The 22,074-nt window shown below is 40.3% G+C and overlaps 2 protein-coding genes across 3 annotated transcripts in view; one reads left to right on the top strand and one right to left on the bottom strand.

Moving 5' to 3' along the window:
* Positions 1-8,011, top strand: part of si:dkey-12j5.1 (probable assembly chaperone of rpl4) — a 30,419-nt gene extending 22,408 nt beyond the window's left edge. For both annotated transcript variants that reach the window (XM_041988211.1, XM_041988210.1), the window contains exon 11: positions 7,118-8,011. In XM_041988211.1, the coding sequence (XP_041844145.1) occupies positions 7,118-7,294 (177 nt within the window). In that variant the 3' untranslated portion in view covers positions 7,295-8,011. The remainder of the gene's footprint in view (positions 1-7,117) is intronic.
* A 7,335-nt stretch (positions 8,012-15,346) lies between these two features.
* Positions 15,347-22,074, bottom strand: part of LOC121642338 (G patch domain-containing protein 8) — a 50,458-nt gene continuing 43,730 nt past the window's right edge. Inside the window, exon 5 of the mRNA XM_041989023.1 lies at positions 15,347-20,309. Within this exon, the coding sequence (XP_041844957.1) occupies positions 16,343-20,309 (3,967 nt within the window). The 3' untranslated portion in view covers positions 15,347-16,342. The remainder of the gene's footprint in view (positions 20,310-22,074) is intronic.

The raw sequence follows: 22,074 nt of genomic DNA, 5'->3' as shown, positions 1-22,074 counted from the left end.
TCCAATTGGCTTGTAAATCAGACGGCACAGACTGAAGGATGGCGGGCCCCACCCCCTATTTTTTTTTTTTTTATCTCCTTTTCACCTCCCCACCCAGAACACAAGCTCTTTTCTCTGCTGCCACCTCATCATGTTCTTGTAGAGCTGAGTAGGAGCAGCTTAGAGGCAGTATATTGACACCTGTCTCTGGCCGGCAGTTTATTGACAGGACAGTCTAACCAGCATCCGCTGGGCATGTCCTCAACTAAGACGGAAGCATGGTGGGCTTGGAAAGGCCAAAAAAAAAAAAATGAAAGACCCTCGTGCATATAGATTTGAAGTGCTGCCTTTGCGGTGTGAGTTTATAAACACAAATCAAAAAGAAGGTAGAAAAAATAGTGTGACAAGGTTCATTTTGTCTATTCTACTTGTATTTTTGTAAGAATTCTTTTTGATCAGAGTTTTTAAGGAGCTGTAATTTTACCTTTTTGACATGTTTCAGTTAAAACTTCAGTCTTCAGAAGACGTCTTCTGACGTGTGTTATGCCAAGATCCAGAGACGCCTCTGGGATACCATCATCAGATACACCATCACGTCACCACACAGGTTGGATGACTGAAGTTTCAATCGAAACATGTCAAAAAGGTCAAATTACAGCTCCCTAAAAACTCTTTGTCTGATCAAAAATAATTCTTTAAAAGGTAGAAAAAAACATGTATAGAGAAATAGTGAATTAAGCACTTAAGCATTTCGCTTGAAGAGAAAGAATGCAAAGAAATTGTGGTAGAGAAATGAAAGACTGGTAAAAGAATTGTGCAGTCAGAGCGTGACAAGTAAACAGCAGAGCACTTTCTTTGTAGATTAAATGAAGCAACAGGCACAGAATAATGTGAAAGGTAAAGGCACAAAGACCTTGAGAGGCGAGGTGGAATGTGCTGAAGAAGGCATCTCTCCTGTTTTACTTAATTCCACAGCATTTCTTCTGCATATATGTGTGTGTGTTTGTGTAAGTGTCCATTGTGAGGTTTTAGATTTTCCCTCGTTCATATCACTGCTTTGTTTCAGGGTGAGTTTTAATTATTAACAATGAGTCAGTCTGCTAGTTAAAACGGGCTCCAACATGGAAATGAGGCCTCAAAGCCCAACGGCTTGTTTTGGTGCCGGTCTACTTTACTGCATACTTTATGACGTTGGCAAGTATGTGTGTTTTGTGTAGTGTAAGACAGTGAAAAATGGGATGCTGGTAAGCATAGGCGCATCATATGTAGATCCCCTCTATATAATAATGTGTGTGTGCTGTGCACCAGCTTGCTTTTTTTTTTTGTTTTTTTTTTTTTGAAGTTTCATCAACATAATTTTTTTCAGACTGAACTATAAATTCGGCTGAGATCCTCTCTAAAGGAATGATAGAAAAGAATGGATGGTTTGAGAGAATAAGACAGAAGAGGAGGAGAAGACCAGAAGGACCAGCTGGAGAATGAAAAAACAAGGGAAAAAAAATTGGAAACAGGGTTGGGAATGTGTGTGTGTAGGTGCAGGGGGTGTAGCCTGAATAGTGGCGAAGGTAAAATCAATAGTAAACTGGACGTGAAATGGAATTTGAGTCTCAGCCAGATACGTTTGGTGGGTGTGTGTGTGTTTTAAGGAGTGTGTAGCAAGCCAGCTAGGGCAAAGAGAGGTCAAAAGCTTTACTATTTGAAGTGGCTGAAAGGGTATCCCACTAACTCAGATTGTGGGTAGTGCTGGTCCATGGTGAGCTAGTCATGTAATTTTAATGTCTTTTCCTTACAAAGATGTGACTGGAGGACTCGGGTGTTAGGTTGTGCGCGTGTGTGAGACTGCTGTCAGCTCCCTCGAGACTGCCAGCGACATGGCCTGTTCACACTCCAGAAGCTGTAATCTCAGCCATTGTCACACCCTTGCTAGTGAAGAAGTGTGTTAATGTTTGTATGACAGCAGGATGCAGCGGGAAGTTAAAATCAAACACGTGTGTTGAAAACATTTCATGAAAGGATCTGCTGTAGAAGGTCTCTGTGTGCTCTGAAAATGGGATTGAGGACACAGAGAAAACGAGATAGGAGGTCATGATTTTGACACTATTCTGCCAAAATGGAAGACGGGCGTGTGTGTGTGTGCTTGTGTGTGTGTGCACTTGAAAACATGCAAGCATATAGATGAGACTAAGAAGACATATCTATCTCCTTGGCAGGAAGGTCATCTTGTGAGAATGTATGAGTGCAAGACAAAAAAAAAAGCACAAATAACTGCAGAGAGAAAATGGTCAGGAGCAGGGAGAATGATGGGATTAGCAAAAGAAATAAAAGAAAAGGTGAAATGAAAGTGGAAGTTAAGCATAGGTGTGAAGAAGAAGGTGAACAATGATGGAATGATTACGCATAATCAGCCCGTCTTTTATCAGCCATGCGAGTTGTAGAAAAAGATTTCTTCCAAGTAATGAACAGAAAAGGGTGTATTTTTGTATAATGGCCACCATAGTATGCATTATTGCACCTTTGTCTTCATTCGGGACTATAATTCAGATAATTCAGACATTTTATATTATACATGCATCCAAAGAAAGGAAGACATTCTTCAGATATCGTATATAATGGTATCATTTTGTGTTGTTAATTAGTACCCTTTCTTAGCCATTCATACTAACATCTATTTAACTCTGAAGCGAGAAGAAAGTGCCTTCAGGCTATAGTATAATATAGTATAGTATAATGACCATAAATAGTATGTGACCTCAAGTGAATACAATTTAGTTTTATATTAAATTCTATACGCATGCTCAGTTCTGTTGCTGTCATCATAAATTTAATTTTCTGGCTCTTCTCTGCAAAATTTTGTCCTTTTTTAAAGTGCTGTCATGTTGATTTATGCAACATTGTGTCACTAAATATCTGGAAACATGGAACTTAGAGTTTTCCTCCTGGTTTTAGATTCACTACTCAAGTGAACACTCCTTTACAGCTGGTACCACAGCAAACTGTTGGACATTTATTTCTAAACAAGGGAATCAGCATAGACTGCTGTTACACTGTTTCCATTCAATGTTTTGAGGTCTCTTTTATATATATTTTTTTAGATTAATCACATTTGACTCTGCAGCATGACAGGCGCATTAACAAGAATAAAACAGAGGCCTGTATTTGCAACTTTTTTTGGCACAACAGTCCTTTGAGTAAAACACTAATAAGTGACAACACTAACAAGCTGAGGGTGATGCCAGTGTCGGTGGTGTTGCACTTATGTGGTCATAAATTAAATTATCTTTTCACACATGCACCTGAGAGGCACAGGTTGCAAGTGAGAATGCAAGTCTCTGATTTATCAGACTTTCTGCAGACTCTACCAAACCAGCTCACTAGTATTGAGTCTGGAAATGTGCAAGTACAGCAGTGAATTTACAACCAGCGTTGCGTGTGTGCAGAGATGGACTGTTTTGCACGTCATTCTGTTCACTTGTATGTTGCTTTGTACTTGTTTGTCAGTGTTGCATCCACACACTTGTTATTTAGATGATGTTCATCATATAGAATAAATAATTTTGACTGCCTTTACACCCTTACTGGAAATAGTCGGTCTTAGTAAATACAACAGAAAGAACTCTTTACCTATCAACTCTGGACGAAATCTGGACTTGATTCTCTGGTGTTCACATATAAAAAGTAAGAGTTTTGTGAAAGTCGGGCTGGTTCATCGTGAGATATTTGAATAATTGTGTGAAAACGTACCACTGCCAGAGTATCACATAATTTCAATTATCCTCCTGGGACTTCTAAGATGTCTATATTAAATTTTCTGACTATCCCTTCAGTTAATGTTGAAATAGTGCATTTTAGTAGGGAAAAACGAGTTGACTGGACAGACCAGCATTACCATTCGCAGAGCCATGCCTAAAAAAAGATTGGAAAGTAAAAGTGTAGAGCAGATGTGTCCAAGTAATATCTGTGTGTGCAAGTGTGTAAAATGTGTGCAAGTGTGAGCCGTTATAGCTGTGGTCAAGTGTTCTTTGGGCCGTGACTCAGGGCTTGAAAATGGAGCAAAGTGGACCATGAAAAAGTTATACGATCACATGCACACTCTCCCTCCCTCTCTAGGCAGCTCTGTGGGCCGTGAAAGTGAGGAGAGAAAACAGGCTGTTGCAAATGAGAAATTCTTGTGTTTTTCTTTTCTTTGCAACAGCGATGCTGATCTCAGCAGCGCTCATTGCAGAATGTGTAAAGAATTGCCTAAGTTTGCTTTGCTCTCTAAAAGTATTGCAATGAATAATCACATCCTGTCCAGCAGACACAACATGCTATTGATTTGTAGTAAATATCACCACCTATACAATTTCCACGTAGCATTCAGTATTTTAGCCCATCGAGCTTTGTTTTCAAGCATTCTCTGCATGTGTTTTGTTATTTCTGTAACGCAGCTCACGTAAAAGTCATTCTCTACTTTTCACCTGAAGCTGTTTGGTGCAACTATTCTGAGTATTGAGCCAAGCCCTTTGTGAAGCACTCCTAACTTTTTCTCAGTGTTTGATGCGGATACACATCTCTGGGCATTTTAGAGTGACACTGTTGTAATGAAAATCACTATGTTTTCTGTGGCTGTGTGTGCATGTGCATCTGTGGTGCTTTTAAAGAGTCTGAAAGGGTCAGCTCTCCCCAGGTATCCGACCTTGTGCTTGGACCTGGGTCACTCGCTACCTCCCTGGAGCCCCAACCTGCAGAGACAGCATCCACTTAAATATACACATAGACACACACTGCACATTCTAACACTCCAAATGAGTTCCCATGGGACTGCGTGTCTCCTGTCAGGACCTGCTGTTGCTTGGAGACTGGTCCTGGGGCAAAGCAGTCACTGTGTCTCCACTGGCCTCGTTACATTGAGTAAGAATGATGGCACTCGGTTGCTTATTGTTCAGGAGCTCAAGCAGCTGTGTGTTAACTGTGTGCATTTGTTAGACTAAATAAAGTAATGTTGCCTAGATCACATAAACCCACCCACTGTTTTTTTCTCTTGTTTCAGGAAAGAGATACTTAAATTTAAATTGCTGCATTCGCTCCCTTTACTGGATATTTTACATGCACACAGAAACACAATGTTATGCTTCCTGTCCTTAGTGGTAGCAGTAGTGGTTTTTATCACCCAGCTCCACTTTCAGTTCAGTAATTACACACAAGCAGGGTATTTTACAGAGATAAATCTGCTGGCAGCTTTGAGAGCAGCACCGTTTTTTTTTTATCTCGCTCTTTCACAGCATATTTCACTGCGATAACTCTGATTATGTCTGTGAGCACGTGCACATGAGCACCACATAGCCACATGTGCTTTAGGATGCATTTCTCTGTGTGTATGCGTGTTGCAACAGCAAGAGGAAGATAAATGCTCTTTTTTTTTTTGTCTCCCATGCAGCTAAACTGTGTATCAAATGTGCTGATTTGCCAAACAAAAGACAAAAAGTGTTTACCAGCGTTTTGTGTGCCTCGACTGCCTCGCTGACAGAATGCAGATACTGTTGGATTTTTCAGGCGGTCTAACCAGCACTAGGAGACTTAAAACCTCGGGGCTGCTTGTACGCTTCTCTCAACTCCTAGCTGCTGCTTATGGATGGTGCAGCGATGCATCATTAACTCCAGTGACATGACAAAAGAATCTTTGTTGGGAAGTTTTCTCTCACCACTGCTTAAACAGTACAATTTTGCACTTCATATTTAGTGTCATCTAAGCTGCACACTATATTGAAAATTTCTAAGTTTCAATATCATATTCACAAAAAGTTGAGTTATTTTAGTATCTGATCTTAGGCCAATTATTCTACAGTTAGATCCACCAAGACGTTTTCCAATCAAGCATTAACAGTCCTTGATAAAAAGCAAATGAGGTACCAACATTTGCCATTATCATCAGCAATTTAGAACGTTTAAATTGACTTGCTCTTCCATCTTTCTGTGAATGTTAAGAAACTAAAGAATCGCAGGAGATCTAGTTCAGCTGCTTCATGCATCAACTGTAAAGTCGTGTTTTGTAAAACGTCTTTTGCTCAGACAACCTTTTCAGTGAAAAGTGCAAAGATTTACACACATTAATGCACATTTAAAACTGGTTAATTCAGCAACAAACTTGTACTTGTGTGCAGTTATAAAATAATGGTGCTGATTTAAATTTTTGCGTAGTTCTTAAACTCATTTCCTTATATCTTTAGTTTGATCTTGCCCTCCAAAACACAAGTGTTGTAAATTATCACATTTAAATACAATAATACTTGAATTCGAGAGCTTTTTACAGCCTATGCATTTTTCTTCATCACTGTTAAATACACTTTGAATGAATGCATATATAAATGAGTAAATAAACAAATTCATAAATGAATAAACACATTTTGACTTGAAACAGGACAAGCACAGGTATATCGGTGAGGGAGACATTGCACCTAAAGGAGGTGCTACTTTTGTGCATGCTCTATGTAATGGAAATTCTGCCTTTACTGATGAGAAGATTCAATGATGAGTCAGAATTCTGAAGCACAAAGGTAGTTTGAATAATCTTTGCTAAGAGGGAGCAATGCATTCAATACAGTGTGGTGGTAGTTTCCCCCCCCAAGTGATTTTTGTACAGAATACTTGTACAGTAAAACAAACCCTATACAAAGCTGTTTTAAACAGGCAGTCTTATGATTAAGTTCTTATTGCATAATCCAGCTGCTTCTTTTTGGTCAGGTGTCTGCTCCAAATGTCAACAGTTGTACTGGTTTCATTAAGAGAGAAAAATTGCACTAAGTTCACAAAGTCAGCCTAGAAGTAAGTGTCCAGTTCACCAGGTCAACTAAGGAAACAACACAACTCTTCATCTTCAACAAACCAGCATGCACAGATGCAGAAATGGAATGCAGCCCTCGATAACACACCAGAGATTAGCTCCATAAATTAAAGTACTTTTTTTAGACATTGCATGTCATATCAAAATTACAATCTTAAATAATTATACTACACATTTACCTAATATGAGGCCTAGGCCTCGGTTTTGGCTATAGAACTTGAGATTGTTAATATAAAGCATTTTCCCACAGTTCTCTAGCCTCTTGAAAAAAATGGATCATCTGCTTTTGTCTTTTGTTTGTGTGTGTGTGTTCACCAGCTACACAATAAGCTGCGATGCGATGACCAGCCGATGTTGGAACATGTGGAGCAGCTGCTTGGTGAATTGGGAGGAGAAATGGAGGCAGAGGAGGGGGACCCAGCCCTGGATGACGACTATGAACCCTGTAGTGATGAGGAAGAGAACGATGGTGCCGAAGCCCCCATGGAGCACTGACCTCCTCACCTTACCTGTGATATCACTTTTTCCCATCCTGCTTCCCTGTAGTTCTTGTGTGTTCTCTAAAGTGCCTTTTTAACTGTTTCCCTTTATCACCTGCTTATCAAAGATTAAATAGATATGGACAAACAGAGTGGCATGAAAAGCTGCTGTCGACTTATTCATTTTCAGTCAAGGCGTTAAATGTTTTTGGTGAAATAAGTGCATACTTGAGTAATGTTTCCCTTGATCTCCTTGACAGATGTTGATGAAAGAAATTAATCTTAAAGCTTTAATTCTCACCAGCAGCAAATGCAAAACGCCTTTGAATGCTTTTACCTCTTCTGCACACCCACGCTCAGTTTCTACAAGCAGACATGCACGACACATGCAGAAATACAAACAAAACACATCAAGAAGGCAAGTTAATTACTTCAGTTCAGTTGCAGCAGTAGCAGCACTTTTTTTCTCCTGTCAGACCGTATAAGTGAAACTGCCCACTAAAAACACTCCGTACTGTTTTTAGATAAAATCCAACAGATATGTGCAGTGCTTTCATGGTTATTCACTTTATGCTCCAGCTTAATTTTCTTTTTTTTTTTTTTTTTTTTGTAACTGGCTGGATTCAGTAATACAAGACAATGGAGAGAATTTGACATTAAGTTATGCAGAGTGCATCTCACGCTCTCTGCTAGACTGTTCAATGACTTGAATAAAGCCTCTCTGAAAGGAGAAGTGGACATCTGACTTTTTAAACTAGTTTCCAATTTCTAGTCTTTTAACAGCCCAACGCTGTTCTTGTCATAAAAGTATGGGTTAGTGTAATGGCATTGTGCCATAATCGAGAGATGCTGTCAGTTCTCCTTTGTATTTTCTTTACATCTCTGGCTGCAAGGTGAAGAGTTTGTACATGTGAGAGGTGGACTGCCACAAATTGCTGTCATTTGTGGACAAAGAATATGTTCTTTCTACACCAAAAGCTGAAAAGCATTCACAGCATAACCATCTACTGGGACAGGGCAGATAGATTAAGCTCAAAAGATTTCAAGTCACTGCATACATCACAGGTCCTAATATCTCCAAATAATAAAAACATGAAAAAAATCAGAACAGATATATGTCTCTGTGTTCCTCTTTGGCTGAATTGACATCCACCATCTTAGTATAATCAACATTTATGATAACATGAGAAAATTTACATATGAGAATATAATCTGTCCTATCTGAAGTTAATTTAGCACCTTTAATGTGTCTCTAAGTTCCCCTCATGAAAAGAAAAGATTATTTAAAAACAATTATAAAGCAGTGCAGTTTTAAATATGGAGAGAAAAATCAATGGAAAAAAAAATCAATAAAATACAATAAACATCAGGAATTAAAAAAACAATTTGAAATCTGAAGCTGTAGCAACAAGCTATCATATTACTCTGAATTACAAAGCTCCATTAAAAAGATTTGTTTTTAATTTCCTTTTAGAAATATTGAAAGTTTGCAGTGCTGACATGAGGAGGCGGAGGGTTTTCCATGGGTCAAAAGCATCAAAACAAAAGGCATCCGCAGTCTTACTTAAAAGAAAAACAGTGAAGGAGCTGAACTGTTCTGGCTGAGTGTGAGGCGAGGTTATTTAAAGTTTTAAGTTCTGTCAAAGGGCTTTAAAGTCCATTCTGTTAAGTCAACATACAGGCAGCCAGAACAGCATGTGGAGTTCTGGGTGGATATGATCCATTTTCTTTGTTTCAGATTATATTTCTGGCTGCAGCATTCTGCTCCAGCTTACTTTAACATTACAGAGAATTACAGCAGTCCAAAGAGTTTGGTTAAATAAGCATTCCAGTATCTTCGTCAGATTAAAAGGTCTGATTTGCTGAAAGACTTTTAAGATGAAACCTTGGTGAAGTTCAAATAAGACTACCAACCACTGAATACACTGTATAAACATTTTGAAGTAGTTTCTATGCCGTCTTTTCTGTCTGCCTGAATTATATTTTGGTGCATGGTTTTCTTTACCAGAGGAGAGGTTACATGATGTGACGTATAATCATTCAGCTGAGCATTTCTCAATGCACCATATCCCTGTTAGCGAGCACAACACACCACGGGCATCCGTTGCCACACAGCCGCTTTGAAGAATTTCATAACCGGTACACAGAAACGTTATCTGAGATCCTGCAGCAGATAGTGACCCAGCTGCAAGCTGAGAGGCTTGTTTGGGGACACAGGTTCAGATCCTGTGATCTGATAGCGAATGTTTGTATTTAAAGAGCGTAAAATACAGCTCAGGAGAAAAAGTTACAGATATAAGTCTTGTGTGTGTGCTGCACTTTATCGTGGCTTAATTTGGTATGAAGTTTAGTTTTTTGTAGACTAGGCTTCGCTTAGAAATATTCATGTCTGTGATTTTTAGTTTATGGTAATGTACCAGCACAGGCCTTGAGGAATGACTACCTGGAGCTATTCTGTCATCTAGCATTTGCCTTTTCTAATTAAAGTAGGCTGTGGCATGTATGTGTGTTTTTGTGTTTACGTGTGTATTTCGACATGTGTCTATGTGGTGCGTATGCAACGCTGTGATTAATGACTCGGGGGGGGGTGAGTGAACACTGGCGGTCAGCCTTATCTGGTTATTCTGAGCTGACCTAGTGTGAGTGGACCGTGGTGGACACAAAGCCTCAGGTGATCTCAAAATCCTTGGCCACTGTCTCACCTGTATATCAGCTTCAGCACTGCAGGGATATTTTCACTTGCTGAGAGGGGGGAGAGTGCAGTTTCTACACAAGGACACACATTCAATCACCGGTAAAGGACACTCGCTGTTTTCTGGCCTCCTCTCCCACTCTGGTCAGAAATCGCTCTTTAAAAGGCCAGAATGAATTTCTGATGGGAAAAATATGGCAGTACTTGTAACGTTGTTTTTCTAAATGGTTTTAACTGTTAAATAGTTGGAAATGAAAAAATAAAATAAAATAAATAAAAAAGTAATGTATGTAAATGTAAAGCAGTCATATATTTAGTAAATGTCTTTTTTACCTATAGGCTGTGTTACGCTATATTTATAGACCTTAGCAGCATGTGTTCAGTCTCCAGGGAAACCAACCAATAATTAGTGAATGTGTGCCTGCCTGTATGTGTTTTTTTAATAATCGACGGTAATGAGATGATTGGAGGGGAGAATAATCCTGGATTAACAGCTTAAAAAATGCACGTGTTGTCATAACAACATCCTTATTGGGTCTTAATCATCGAAATGTAGTCCCACAAACACTGAGTAAGCATGCACACGCATCCACACAGCAGTCACTAGTTGTCCAGTCAGATGTAACTCAACTTTACAAGCTGTGTGTGTACTGTTTATCCTGTGTTGGTGTATGTGCGTTCATTTGACTTAACTAGACGGCTAAGTGGGGTTCTCTTCTGAAGGGATTATGGGGGAAATCATCAGAATTTGCAGACTTAAAGCTGAAACCAGTTAAACGGAAACAGGAGGAGGGAGATCAGAGCTTGGAGGAGAAAGGAGCTTGAGAGGCAGCACTAATGTTTTTTCATACATTTGCATGTTCATTTGTGCAAATTGTCTGCTTGAAGTCATGCTCAACTTCTCACAATTACTTCAAGGTGTGCGTTCGTTCAGCCTCTCAAAGATGCTGTTTGGGGGGTTTGTGAATCATGGACACTGCTTGAATGCTAAAGAATAGTATATTAGACATGAGCCTGGAAATGCAACATAAAGTTAAACAAGCAGGACATAGAAGACTTAATAAAATTGAGGTCCAGGAACTGTGTGCCACCCATATATGTTTTTTTTTATTTTTTAACTTTGGCAATGCATTCAAATTGAATTGTCATCATAATTAGAATGATGGCTATCTAACTCAAAGATTTGCTTGACAGCCTCTCTGAGAAGCCATAAATAAAGTGATTGTTATCCTCTGCTGTGAATCTCTTTCCTGCATAAAATGGATTTCCACTGGATTCAGTTGTCTGACTCAGGAAAGCTCTGCAGCTGATTGATTGACACAAACCGTTAATACCATTTTGTGTGGCTTAATATGATCATTAAAGAGGATACAATTAGTTTTTTTCCCTCCATGTCATCAATGACAAAAGGTCATTGGTCATTATATGACTTGTTTGATTTTAAATTAAATATTTGCTTAGGAAAACTTTCTTTGAAAACAGATTTTCCCTTAGTTTATTTAATCTACATCTACAATTACATCTCATAATTAATTCACAGAGAAGTCATATATAATCGTAATAATCTCTATAGTAATCAATAAAACTCAGGACTGAAGGTGTTAATGCTGTGTGTGCTTGCTCCCAGTTTGCATATGTACTGTTTTGGCTTTGTGTGTGCACACATAGTAATCTTTGCTGGGAACATCTGTCTCTCAGAGATAACATAACCAGGGAATTAGCCATGCTGTCTTACAACCGAGCATCACATCTCTCTATATACTACAGCCCCCTAAATTCTACCCTATTACACCTCCATGTGTGTTCAGACGAGTGTAAGCAATGTGCTGACAGTGCCATGTCCTTGGAGGTCTGTGCCGTGTTTAAGAATATCACCAAGCCCACTACCTGCTATAATCCTTAAATCCATCGTCGGCTGGAATTTGTGTAGTTATTTCTACATAATAACAAGTCCTACATAAGAAGTCTTGCCTTGACGACAGAGCAGAGCAAACAGCAGGTGAGGAGAACAAAACAAAGAATGAGGTGGTGTTCTGTTGAATAAAGGTGCTTTTTCTGGGCTCAGAATTATACACAGTGATGTGTCGTTTTGATGTAAAAACTCTAAACAGCCTGAATCCAATTACCTCTCCATATATTGCACCTGCAGCGAGAGCAGAGTCTCTTGACGCATCGGTGGTGACAGATTACTCTTTGAACTGTACTTTTGGAGGAGTTCAAAAGCTTACAAAAGTTAATAAGGTGATGCATCAAAATTGCAGAAAATACTGGCTGCTATATGATAAAATGATAAGACTAAGAGGTCACCAGGCTGTTCAGCTAATGGAGAATATAATTTTGACCTGATCTTCAGCAGCTTAATTTTCTTTTTACCTGCAGTAAATGTAACATCTAGAGCCATAAATCAAGTAAGAAGAGGTAAATTGGAGTTGAATTTTAAGGTTTATCACACTTTCATGACTTGAATAAACTTTAAGGAATGTTATTATAAAAATGTATGGAGGAGGCTTTTTTTTTTTTTGGCATAATAACATAGTGACATGCGGCCTCTGAATGAGAAGCATTGAGGGGATAAAGTGTAATTATGCCTTTTTCTCCCCCTGCAAAGTCAAAGAACAGCAAAGGAAACTGAATGTGAAGGGAAGGAGGCAGAGCACAAAAAAGGGGAAAAAATTGAGAAAAAAGAAGGGAGCAAGAGATGGAAAAGTCACTCATTTATGCAACATTGCAATTTTGGATCAATGGATCATTCTGTGCAATCTATTGCCGTCCTGCAATCTAACAATCAAATGTGGTGCCAATAAAAGATCTAGCCTGAGCACTGAGCTCTCTGTGACTGCCGATGCATTTGACTGAGTGCCAGCTTCAGTTTTTATTCCTCATTAGTTCTCAGAAGCGGATTGACTGAGGAAACTGCTTCCTTTCGATCATAAATCACCTCCCTCTCCTGTAGGCACACATGCAGCAGCAACATGAACCCACCAGGGGGGCAAATCTCAGGGCTTAGGTAATGGTTTAATCAGTCACTGACAGAAAGTACGGTGATATTGTGATTACTAATTTCCACATGACCGCTGTGTGAACGGCTCTGCATGTCTGTGAGAGAGAGACTTAAGATTTTATGCTGTAATAAAGTGTAGCTCCCAGGTCCGCCATGTTATTGGGTTAAAGAAAGAGTACATTTCTGTTCTTCAAATTTTATAACTGTTTGAAATCCCCTTAAAGACTTAATTATTTCAGATAATTTCAGGTTCGAGATTTTGAGAATTTTTGAGCTACTACAAAGTGGGTGGATAGATGGGTTACTGGACATGAATCCAGCTCTTAAAAGGGAGGATTCCATGCTATTTGTGAGTATCCAGAAGGCGGCCTCCCCGTCCTTTGATTACATAAAAACAGTGGGAGGAAGAACTAGAGTTGGACATATCAGATGTTGACTGGAGATGGGCAGAGGAACTAATAAGTACCTACTCTATATGTGTTAGACAGTTTAAGTGTGTTGCAAAATCTTTTTATCAAGAGCCAAACTGTCAAGAGTTTTTCAGGGGGCTGATCCGACTTACCCTTGATGTAAACTGGTGCCAGCCAACTTATGTCACATGTTCTGGTTTTGTCTCAGACTGAAAGAGCCAAAAGTTTTAGAACTTTTGCATCCATTTCTAAGAAAGACATAGATCCCAGCCCTCTGACAGCCATCTTTGGTATGGTGCCAGAAGAAGCACAACTGACATTTGTCCAAAGAAAAGCAGTAGCAAGGATATTGATCCTATTCGACTGGATAAAGGCAACACTGCCGTCTCATGAACGATGAATAGAGAAAGTGATGGCACACCTTAAATTAGATCATCTTAGATGTACTCTGAAGGGCAACTCTAAAGGATATTGTAAGGTCTGGCAGCCTTTTATTTATTATATTGAACATAGATTCTCTTCTTCTTTATTTATTTTTGTATTTTTTAATATTGTTATTACTTTTATTATTTTCATCTTTATGTATCTACTTGCTTCTGACCAGGGAGTGTCAGGACCACATAGGTGGTGGGTATGTCTAAGGTCTGGTGTTAATATGATCTGTATTGTTAATAGTTCTGCCTGGAGTTTAGACTTGTATTTGTTACATATGATTTGAGTCTTACTGTCTTGTTTGAATGGGATGTTTGCTGTTTAGATACAAAAAAATCAATAAAAACAATTATTATCATTTATGACTGTTTAATGCATTTCTTTATACTCCAGCGGAGACTGAGAAAAAATGGATTTGATTTAGTATTTCTTGGTTTATTATCAGTTTTGGAGGACTGCAACGTTGTAGCACATCTGAGTGACTCTAAATTAAACTCTTTGAGAATAACAGAGCAGCAGGGTGTGTGTATGTCAGAGAATGAGAGGTACAGACAGAGAGGTTTGATGCTGTAACAGCTGCTAATTATTGCTGTTCTATATTTCACACAGTCTGTTTGATCTCTTGTCCTGTGGAGAGAGATAGAGATTCTGTTTCTCACAAACTCAAACACATACTCACACGCTGAGGGGTCACAAGGAGGAGAAAACACACTTCTGCTCTAATTACTGAATCTCTGCAAGAGTTAACTTATATTTCCAGCCAGCACCTCAGGACAGAAAAAACACGTTTTGTACCTTGTTGTTGTATTTGTATGAATGTCACCCCTCGATATAGGCCTGCATGTGCTGGGTTGAGTTCACTCATATCATAGAGGGCAAATCAATCCAATTTCTCAAAGCACTCTGGGTAGTCTGAGTCCATAGACCATCTGGATGCCGCTCTGTTCTCTTCTGTGTTCTGCTCCCCGAGTGCCGGCCGCTGCAGCTATCAACTATTTGGCAGGCTGCTTTATTACCAGGCTTGAATGCATAGCAACAGTTACCATCATCCATAAACCTTGGCAAGACATGCAAGAAAGAAGCTCATCTGTTTTATTAATGATGCAAAAAGGTTTTTTTTTTTACCCACTTATGTGTTTTCTGTTGTTCTGAAACAGCTTCAAATGGGGTCGAAGAAGCATGTGTCTTTGGATAAAATGACTTAAATGTCTAGCTATAAAAAGGACTAATAATATTTACAAAATATGGTTCATTTTCAAGGGCAGAGTCCTCATTTGTTTCTCATGATTAAAATACTGCCGTATGATTTTGAATTGGTAGATAAAACTTAAGAAAAATCATCATTACCTTTCCATTTGTGTCTTTAGGTTGATAAGCATGCATTCCTATGAAATGAACATGCTAACAGTGCACACATACATAGTGACACAGAAAGAAAGCTTTATTAAAGCCGCATTACTTTGTGAAATCATACTATCAGGCTTTTTTAAACTTCATTTTTAGATGTATTAAACCAAACCATGTAGATTTATGTAGATTTTGTTGCAACATGTTGCATGATCAAGAAAAAGGCAGGATAAGAAAAAGCATTAAAGAATTTATTTTTACTCATACTTTATTCATTCATTCATTCACTGGTGCAGGGTGGGGGGAAAAACAACCAAATTTCTCTCTTCAAAGTTGTAAAAAAACATTTATAACAACCTACTGGGAGGGGAATTACCAGTGTAGAAATGATCAAGGTTAAATTCACATTTGTTTTTCATTTATCCAATCAGTTTTTCCAATTTAATTAAATACATATATCATTTGCTGTCATTATATTTGCACTATCAGGACAAAACAGATCTTCACATGTGTCAGGTGAGGAAAGTAGTTGTTGTCCTTCCTGATGTAAATTTATTTCTAGTCAGTATTACTCATATCTTACACGCTCACACAAATACAATATATGTAGGGTGAAATTGGCCTTGCCAGCCCTTCTGGTCCTTGGTATATTATTTATGTTGAATGTCATACGCTAACTCAGATAACCTGTATGAAATAGAGATAAGGGAAGAGTATTATTACTTTCTCTTGTTACTCTATCCTTAGCTTGAAGGGTACTTCAAAAGGCAGCTGGTCTGCCTGTGGCTCAGAAGGAAAGAGAGGATGACACAAGCCCAGCTTGTCTTTGAATAGCAGGTGCACCTTTCCCTTTTATTCTAGTCCTGAATGAGGAATGAAGGCAAAAGCAAAGGATCAAAGTCTGTTTTCTCACTGTCAGCTGCAGCACAGCAGAGGCTAAATGGGAAAACAAATTTTTATTTGAAAACAGTCAATAGTTGGGCTGTTTGAGTATATAAACACATGTGAGTGTGTGTGTGTGTGTGAAGGCATATGTGAATGAAAGTTGGAGCTGATGCAAGTAAAAGCACTGACACAACCCAATTTCAAAAATCCGGCTTTTTGTCAACCATTTCATCTCGTTCTCTCACTGGCCAATGTTGCCAAGAAAGATTAATCAACATGGCAGCCACTCTGTGAAAATCATAACGCCTTCTGTTGAAATCTCACTGGCCAAGATGCGTCCATGAAAGGCTGTGAGTTCAAAGGTTGCAGGGCTACTGGGGAGAGCAGCGTGAGGGGGGATGTGTGGAAAGCTGGGGATTGGGGAAGCAGTGGGATGGGATGATGGGACAGCAAAATAGAGGGAAACAGGGAAGAGATGGAGAGGGGGGAGAGGTGAAGAGGATGAGGGAGAGAAGGAGGATGGAGGGTTGGATGTGGGTGTGCATGGATAGCAGCAGATGGGGATGAACAAGAAGGAGAGGGGGAGTGGGAAGGCATGGAGAGAGCTGTGTGCTGTAAAATGATATGATGGAGATTAGACAGAGGGGGAGAAGGTGGAAGATGAGTGAGGTTTGGGACTCCCAGAGCCAAGGGTTGTGTAAAGCTCTCTTGTGGGGTCACATGTGGGTTTGGGAGACTGACGTGGAGAGTGTGTTGGACTTGTCTTTGCATCGTATCTGTGTGCATTAACTGAGTTTGAGGCTGTGCAGAGCTGTGCAAAGGTGCATGTGTGTATTCCTCTGAAGTCACACAATTCTCTATCTGTGCATTGTGTGTATAGCTTGTCTGTGTGTGTGTGTCTTCACTTTCTTGTGTCTTTTCTAGGACTTTCTGCATGTGCTCCCGTGCCTGCTCTTGCAGGAGACGATATTTGTCCATTTCCTCGGCTGAAAAGCTGATTGCTGGAACTGTCTCTCCTCCTGTCTGTTTGTTGTCAGTCCTAATCTGTGACAGGCAGAGATTTGGCATACTGCTTGGATTTGACTCAGCAATTTCTAGAGGACATTTCTGACTGTCAAGAGTTGTACCAAGATTCACTCTATGGCCCTTTTCTTCCTCTTGTCTTTCCTTTTCCTGACTCTTCTCCAGTCCTTTTTTTCCTTTTGCTTTTCTCTGGATTGAAGGAAGTTTTCCTATGAGAGGAAATAGCAACATTCTTGCTGATTTCTGTGGCAGAGTCTTACTTTGACATGTTCCTGGCATAGTTGTGCCTAGGCTGACAGGTGCAGAGGGTCCGCTGGTATGGTCTGACTGTGAACTGGTCTCCTTTAGCTGTAAGGGGTTTCTGTTGCTGTGGTTCATATTGTGGCTTGGAGCTATCTGAGCTGATCTGTGGGGAGAGAAATGAGAAAGGGGAGCAGAAGAAAGGACAGATGAAGTGGACATGGGGCTGCTGTGCTTTCTGACCTCCTGTGGGACCTCAGCAGCTCTTGAGGATGTCCTGCAGGAGTTGACTGTCAACCCTTCTACAGTGACTTCTGAACAGGTACTGCTCCTGCTCCACTCACAGCTCAGCTCAGACATGCTGATGCTGCTACAAGGGCTACAGGAGCGAGGGCTATGGGTTCGGCTGCCCTCTGTCCCCGTCATACTCTGGCAGCTGTGTGACTGTCGGTTTGTCCACCACTCAGGGCTTGAGAAGTGCCTTGAACTTGAGTGTCTTGTGCCTGCAGATCTCCAAATGTCACCTAGGCTGCTTCTGCTGTCAGAACCTGTCCTGGAGCCTGAAATGGACCTGTGTGTTCCTCTATCTTCCCAGCTGTCACTGCTGCCCCATGTCCATCTGTCCACACTGCCCCTGTCCCACTCTATATCCTCTGTACTAAGATGTCTGCGTCTTCGACTCCAGCTACCAGGACTAGGGCTAAATCTTGCTACATGATCCCACTCTATTGCTCTGTTTCTTGAGCTCCAGCCAGTCCCTGACTTGTCCTCCTCACCACCTCCAGCACAACTCCCTCTCATCCACTCCCACTGCTCTGTATCTGAAATCAGGCCTCTGTCTCTGCAGCCTGAGTGTTCTCCCATTTTCCTCCTGCTCTCATCCCAGACTACACAACTCTTCTTACTATGAATGAATGTCCTGTCCCCATGGAGGAGTTTTCTCTTTTTCGTTGAGCCGCCACCACAGCTGTTGTCAGGGTAACAGCAGTCAATGAAACTCCTGGGGTTGCTATGGTGACCCCTTTCCCAAAACAGCTTTGAGTTACGTCCTGGTGAGAAGGAGCGTAAGGAGAAGTGAGACCGCAAGGGAAAAGTCACTGGATCTCTGTCTCGCTTTCCGCCCCCCTCAGCATTTCTCTCTGCTGTGTGTCTGGTCAGCTGGGAGTACACGCTGGAGTGTTCTGCCTGCTCTCTGCCTGGCTGTGACTTGAATTCAGTGCCGTGGCTCCTATGAGGCCTCCTTTTCCTGACAGAGACAGATACTGGCTTGGCCTCCCATGTCCCCATGAGACAGTCACTTCTTGCTCTAGCCACCCTCCTCACCCTCGTCTCTCTGTGCCTTCCTTTCTTTCCCCACCTCTCTCCAGCTCCTCCACTGCTTTCCCTTCCTGTGGAAACTGTGGAGACGACACTTTTCACTTTGCATTTTGCTAATTGGCATTTATCTGAGGCTTTTTTCTTTTCAACCTTTTTCCTCTTTCTCAGCTTGTGTTTTTTAGAGCTGGCCTTCCTCTTTTTGTGTGCCAATTTTGGGACATCCACATATGGCTGTAGTGCATTGGCACAAATGCACATTGTCTTACTCCCACATTCACACCTGGACGGGCTGATGCACATCCCCTGTGTGCCAGGTTGGGTGACAGACTCTAATTTACAGCTCAGTGCTGTGATGGCTCTCTTCCTGGTCCTTCTTGCACCCTCTAATCTGCCTCCCAGAGGATTCTGGGAGTTGGCATCAGAGGTTTCACTTTGACTGGGTTTGAATGGACGGGAGTCTACTCTCTCACAATCCTCCTGACTTAGTGTGCAACCTCCTCTTTCTGCTTCTGCTTCTGATGATGAAAGTTTTTTGCTCTTAAGGAACAGATGTGCTTCTGTCTCCACATTGGTATTTTGATTTAAATTCTCTTCTGCTTTTTCATGTCGATGTGCTTTAAATTGAGGTTTTTGCAAATAAGAATTAGCATCTTGTGTAAGAACATCTGGAGCACATGGATTTGGTTCACCTGAAAGAGCACACATAAGACTTTGTTCTGACTTGTGCACAACTTCTGTGAGTTTTTCAGGTGGTTGAAGGTCCAAGCACAGCGGGTTGCAGCTGTAGGAGATGTGTGGTTGACACTTGGTGAACTTAAGCAAGCTGACAGGCCAACTCAAATGGGTCGAACCATCTTTCCCCTGCACAAACACAAAATCACTTGCCTCCCTCCCTTGCTCTGTTTCTTGCTTTCTCTCTGTCTCGCTCTCTTCATATTTGGTGTCCACGTGCGCCACTGCTAGAACTGTTCCCCATGTGGTCACCTGGGTCTGTGATTGTGAGACAAGTGAGTCATCACTCTGATTATTATTGGCTGCTGTGGAAATAGAAAAATGTTCTTTTACTATCTCTCCTTTTTCCATCTGTTCCTCTTCTCTTGCAAACTCTCTGGGGATGGGCTGAATGTCGCTTACTAAGACACTGTCAGAGCCGGACTTTTCCTTTTCGCTCTCACTATGTCTCCTCTCATCTGCTTCTCCGATCTCCCTGTCGATATCTTCCATTATCGCCTTTACTCTTTCTTTCATTTGTTCCTGCTTCTCCCTCTCTTCCTCTTCCAGGTCAGAGAAGACGGAGGCAGAAGGCTCTAGCCTTGGCCCTCTGCGTGAGAAACAGAAGGATACTCCAAGCCTACCTCCCACTCTTCCCTGTGCAGGGAGAGGCAGCTGGGGACACAAGCTGTGGCAAGACTGGGAATGCACAGCAGGAAAGGCTGTATCAGATGTAGAAGTGATTAGTGGGGACTTTGCTAAAGCAGTGGCTAGAGGTATTTGCGAAAGAGGTTGGCATGGATCTACTGCCTGCTGGCTTGGAGTCCTGGACTGTGTAGCTGGGGTTTTCTGAGGCCGGTTGAGGGTATCAGGTTTGTCCTCAGGGCTGTTGTCTCTTTGGTGCAAATCTTTATCTTGTTGGTGGCTAACAGCTCTGGCTGCACGTCTCAGCCCATGAAACTTTCTTGGGACTCTGAAACAAGATGTAAAAAGACAAATTTGACTTTGGTTCAAGATTTTATTTTATCCTGGCTCTGTATAATTTCTTAACACCTTTTTTTCTGAGTTGCAGTGGCTCCAAGAGCCCATGAATTCACCTAGAGGAGATGGCCCCAGTGTTCAGTGGTAAAGAGAGATTTTCATCAGAGAAAACCTCTTAAAAATTATGCAATCTCAACTTTAGTGTTGTCATAAAAGCATAAATTGTCTATATAGCATCAAAATGTATAGTTTATAGCATAAAAGCATTGAATAATGAATTATAGCTGTTTCTAGTTATGTTTTTAACACCAAAAAAAGTTTGCAGAGAGAGAGAGTAAAAGACCTACAGGGCAATTAAGCAAACTCTGATGTGTTTCTGCACTCTTCTACTGTGAAGTGACACCTGTGCAAAAATTGCATGACATTCATAGAATAGTCATGAGAAGAAAATCTTTTGCTGCTTTCCTCACAAGAAAATTCAGCTTCAAAAGTGTGCAAATCAACATCTAAACAAACACACATTTTGCAAACAATTGATCTTTATGAATTTGAAATAGAACTTTTCTACCACTTACAGCAAAATTGTTGTTGGAGGAAAAACTGTGCAGATTTAAAAATAAACAAATAAATAAATCTACTCAAAAAATAAAAATGGAAATAAATAAGTCATACAAATAGTCTTTGTTACTGCAAGTGGCACAGATATTGCAACATGAAAAACAAATTCATCACACTGTTAAAAAACAAACAAACAAACAAAAAAAACTGACAAGAATGTAGCTGCTATATCAACCTTTTATTCTACAGTTGGATTCTACTAAAGGCCCAAATAACTTTAAAATGACTCAAGAAGACCAATGATTGCTAGACTGCCCCAGAATTTCAGAGAGAGATGCTTTTTTGCAACAAGCAGGACAAAAAAAACAAACAAACAAAAAAAAAATCTTATAATTAATAAAAACAGAAAGAATCATAGCTAGAAATCAGATGATTTTTCTTTTACTCAGCTACTTAGAGTAATGGCAATTTTTAACAGTGGTGCTTAATCATGTGTGCTGGCTAGTTGTTACTGTAGTAACAGAGCATCAACTATATAAATACACACACACACACACACACACACACACACACACACACACACACACACACACACACACACACACACACACACACACACACACACACACACACAAACACAAATTTATATATATATACATATATGTGTGTGTGTGTAATATACACATTAATTTTTTGTATATTTCAGAAGTACAAGGACAATCTAAAGGAGAGAGAAAAAATAAGGAAAGAAAACAGTTGGTTTCTAATGGTACTCAGTAATGATATTCACATTTTGTCACATGATTACAGGAAAATTCATGTAATTGCAAAGGAAATAGATGCAATCAATATGATTAATATATGATGTACATCTTGTTGTTTATCAGTTGCTTTGATTGCTTTAGAAGTGCAAACCCAGTGGCATATTTCATTTTTCAGCTGTTTTCTATAATTTTATTAAGCTAATGTTTTTTCTTCTAGTTGCTCTCCTCTAAAACTTCATCTCCTTCACCTACAAATCATCCACTGACAGTGTGTCAGCAAGAATATGTCTTTATGTTATATTTACCTCACCTGTGGCCTATCTAGGCCAACTGAGCGCTCTCACATCTGTGCTCGCATCCATCAAATCTAAGAACTGTTGACTGGATGTGACGCACTCTCACCCCTCTGGACTCCTGCCACTGGTCTCATTACAC

This window comes from Melanotaenia boesemani, chromosome 6, assembly GCF_017639745.1.
Source record: "Melanotaenia boesemani isolate fMelBoe1 chromosome 6, fMelBoe1.pri, whole genome shotgun sequence".
Lineage (NCBI taxonomy): Eukaryota > Metazoa > Chordata > Actinopteri > Atheriniformes > Melanotaeniidae > Melanotaenia > Melanotaenia boesemani.
The sequence above is the reverse complement of the archived record's forward strand: the minus strand, read 5'-3'. Positions and strand labels throughout refer to the sequence as shown.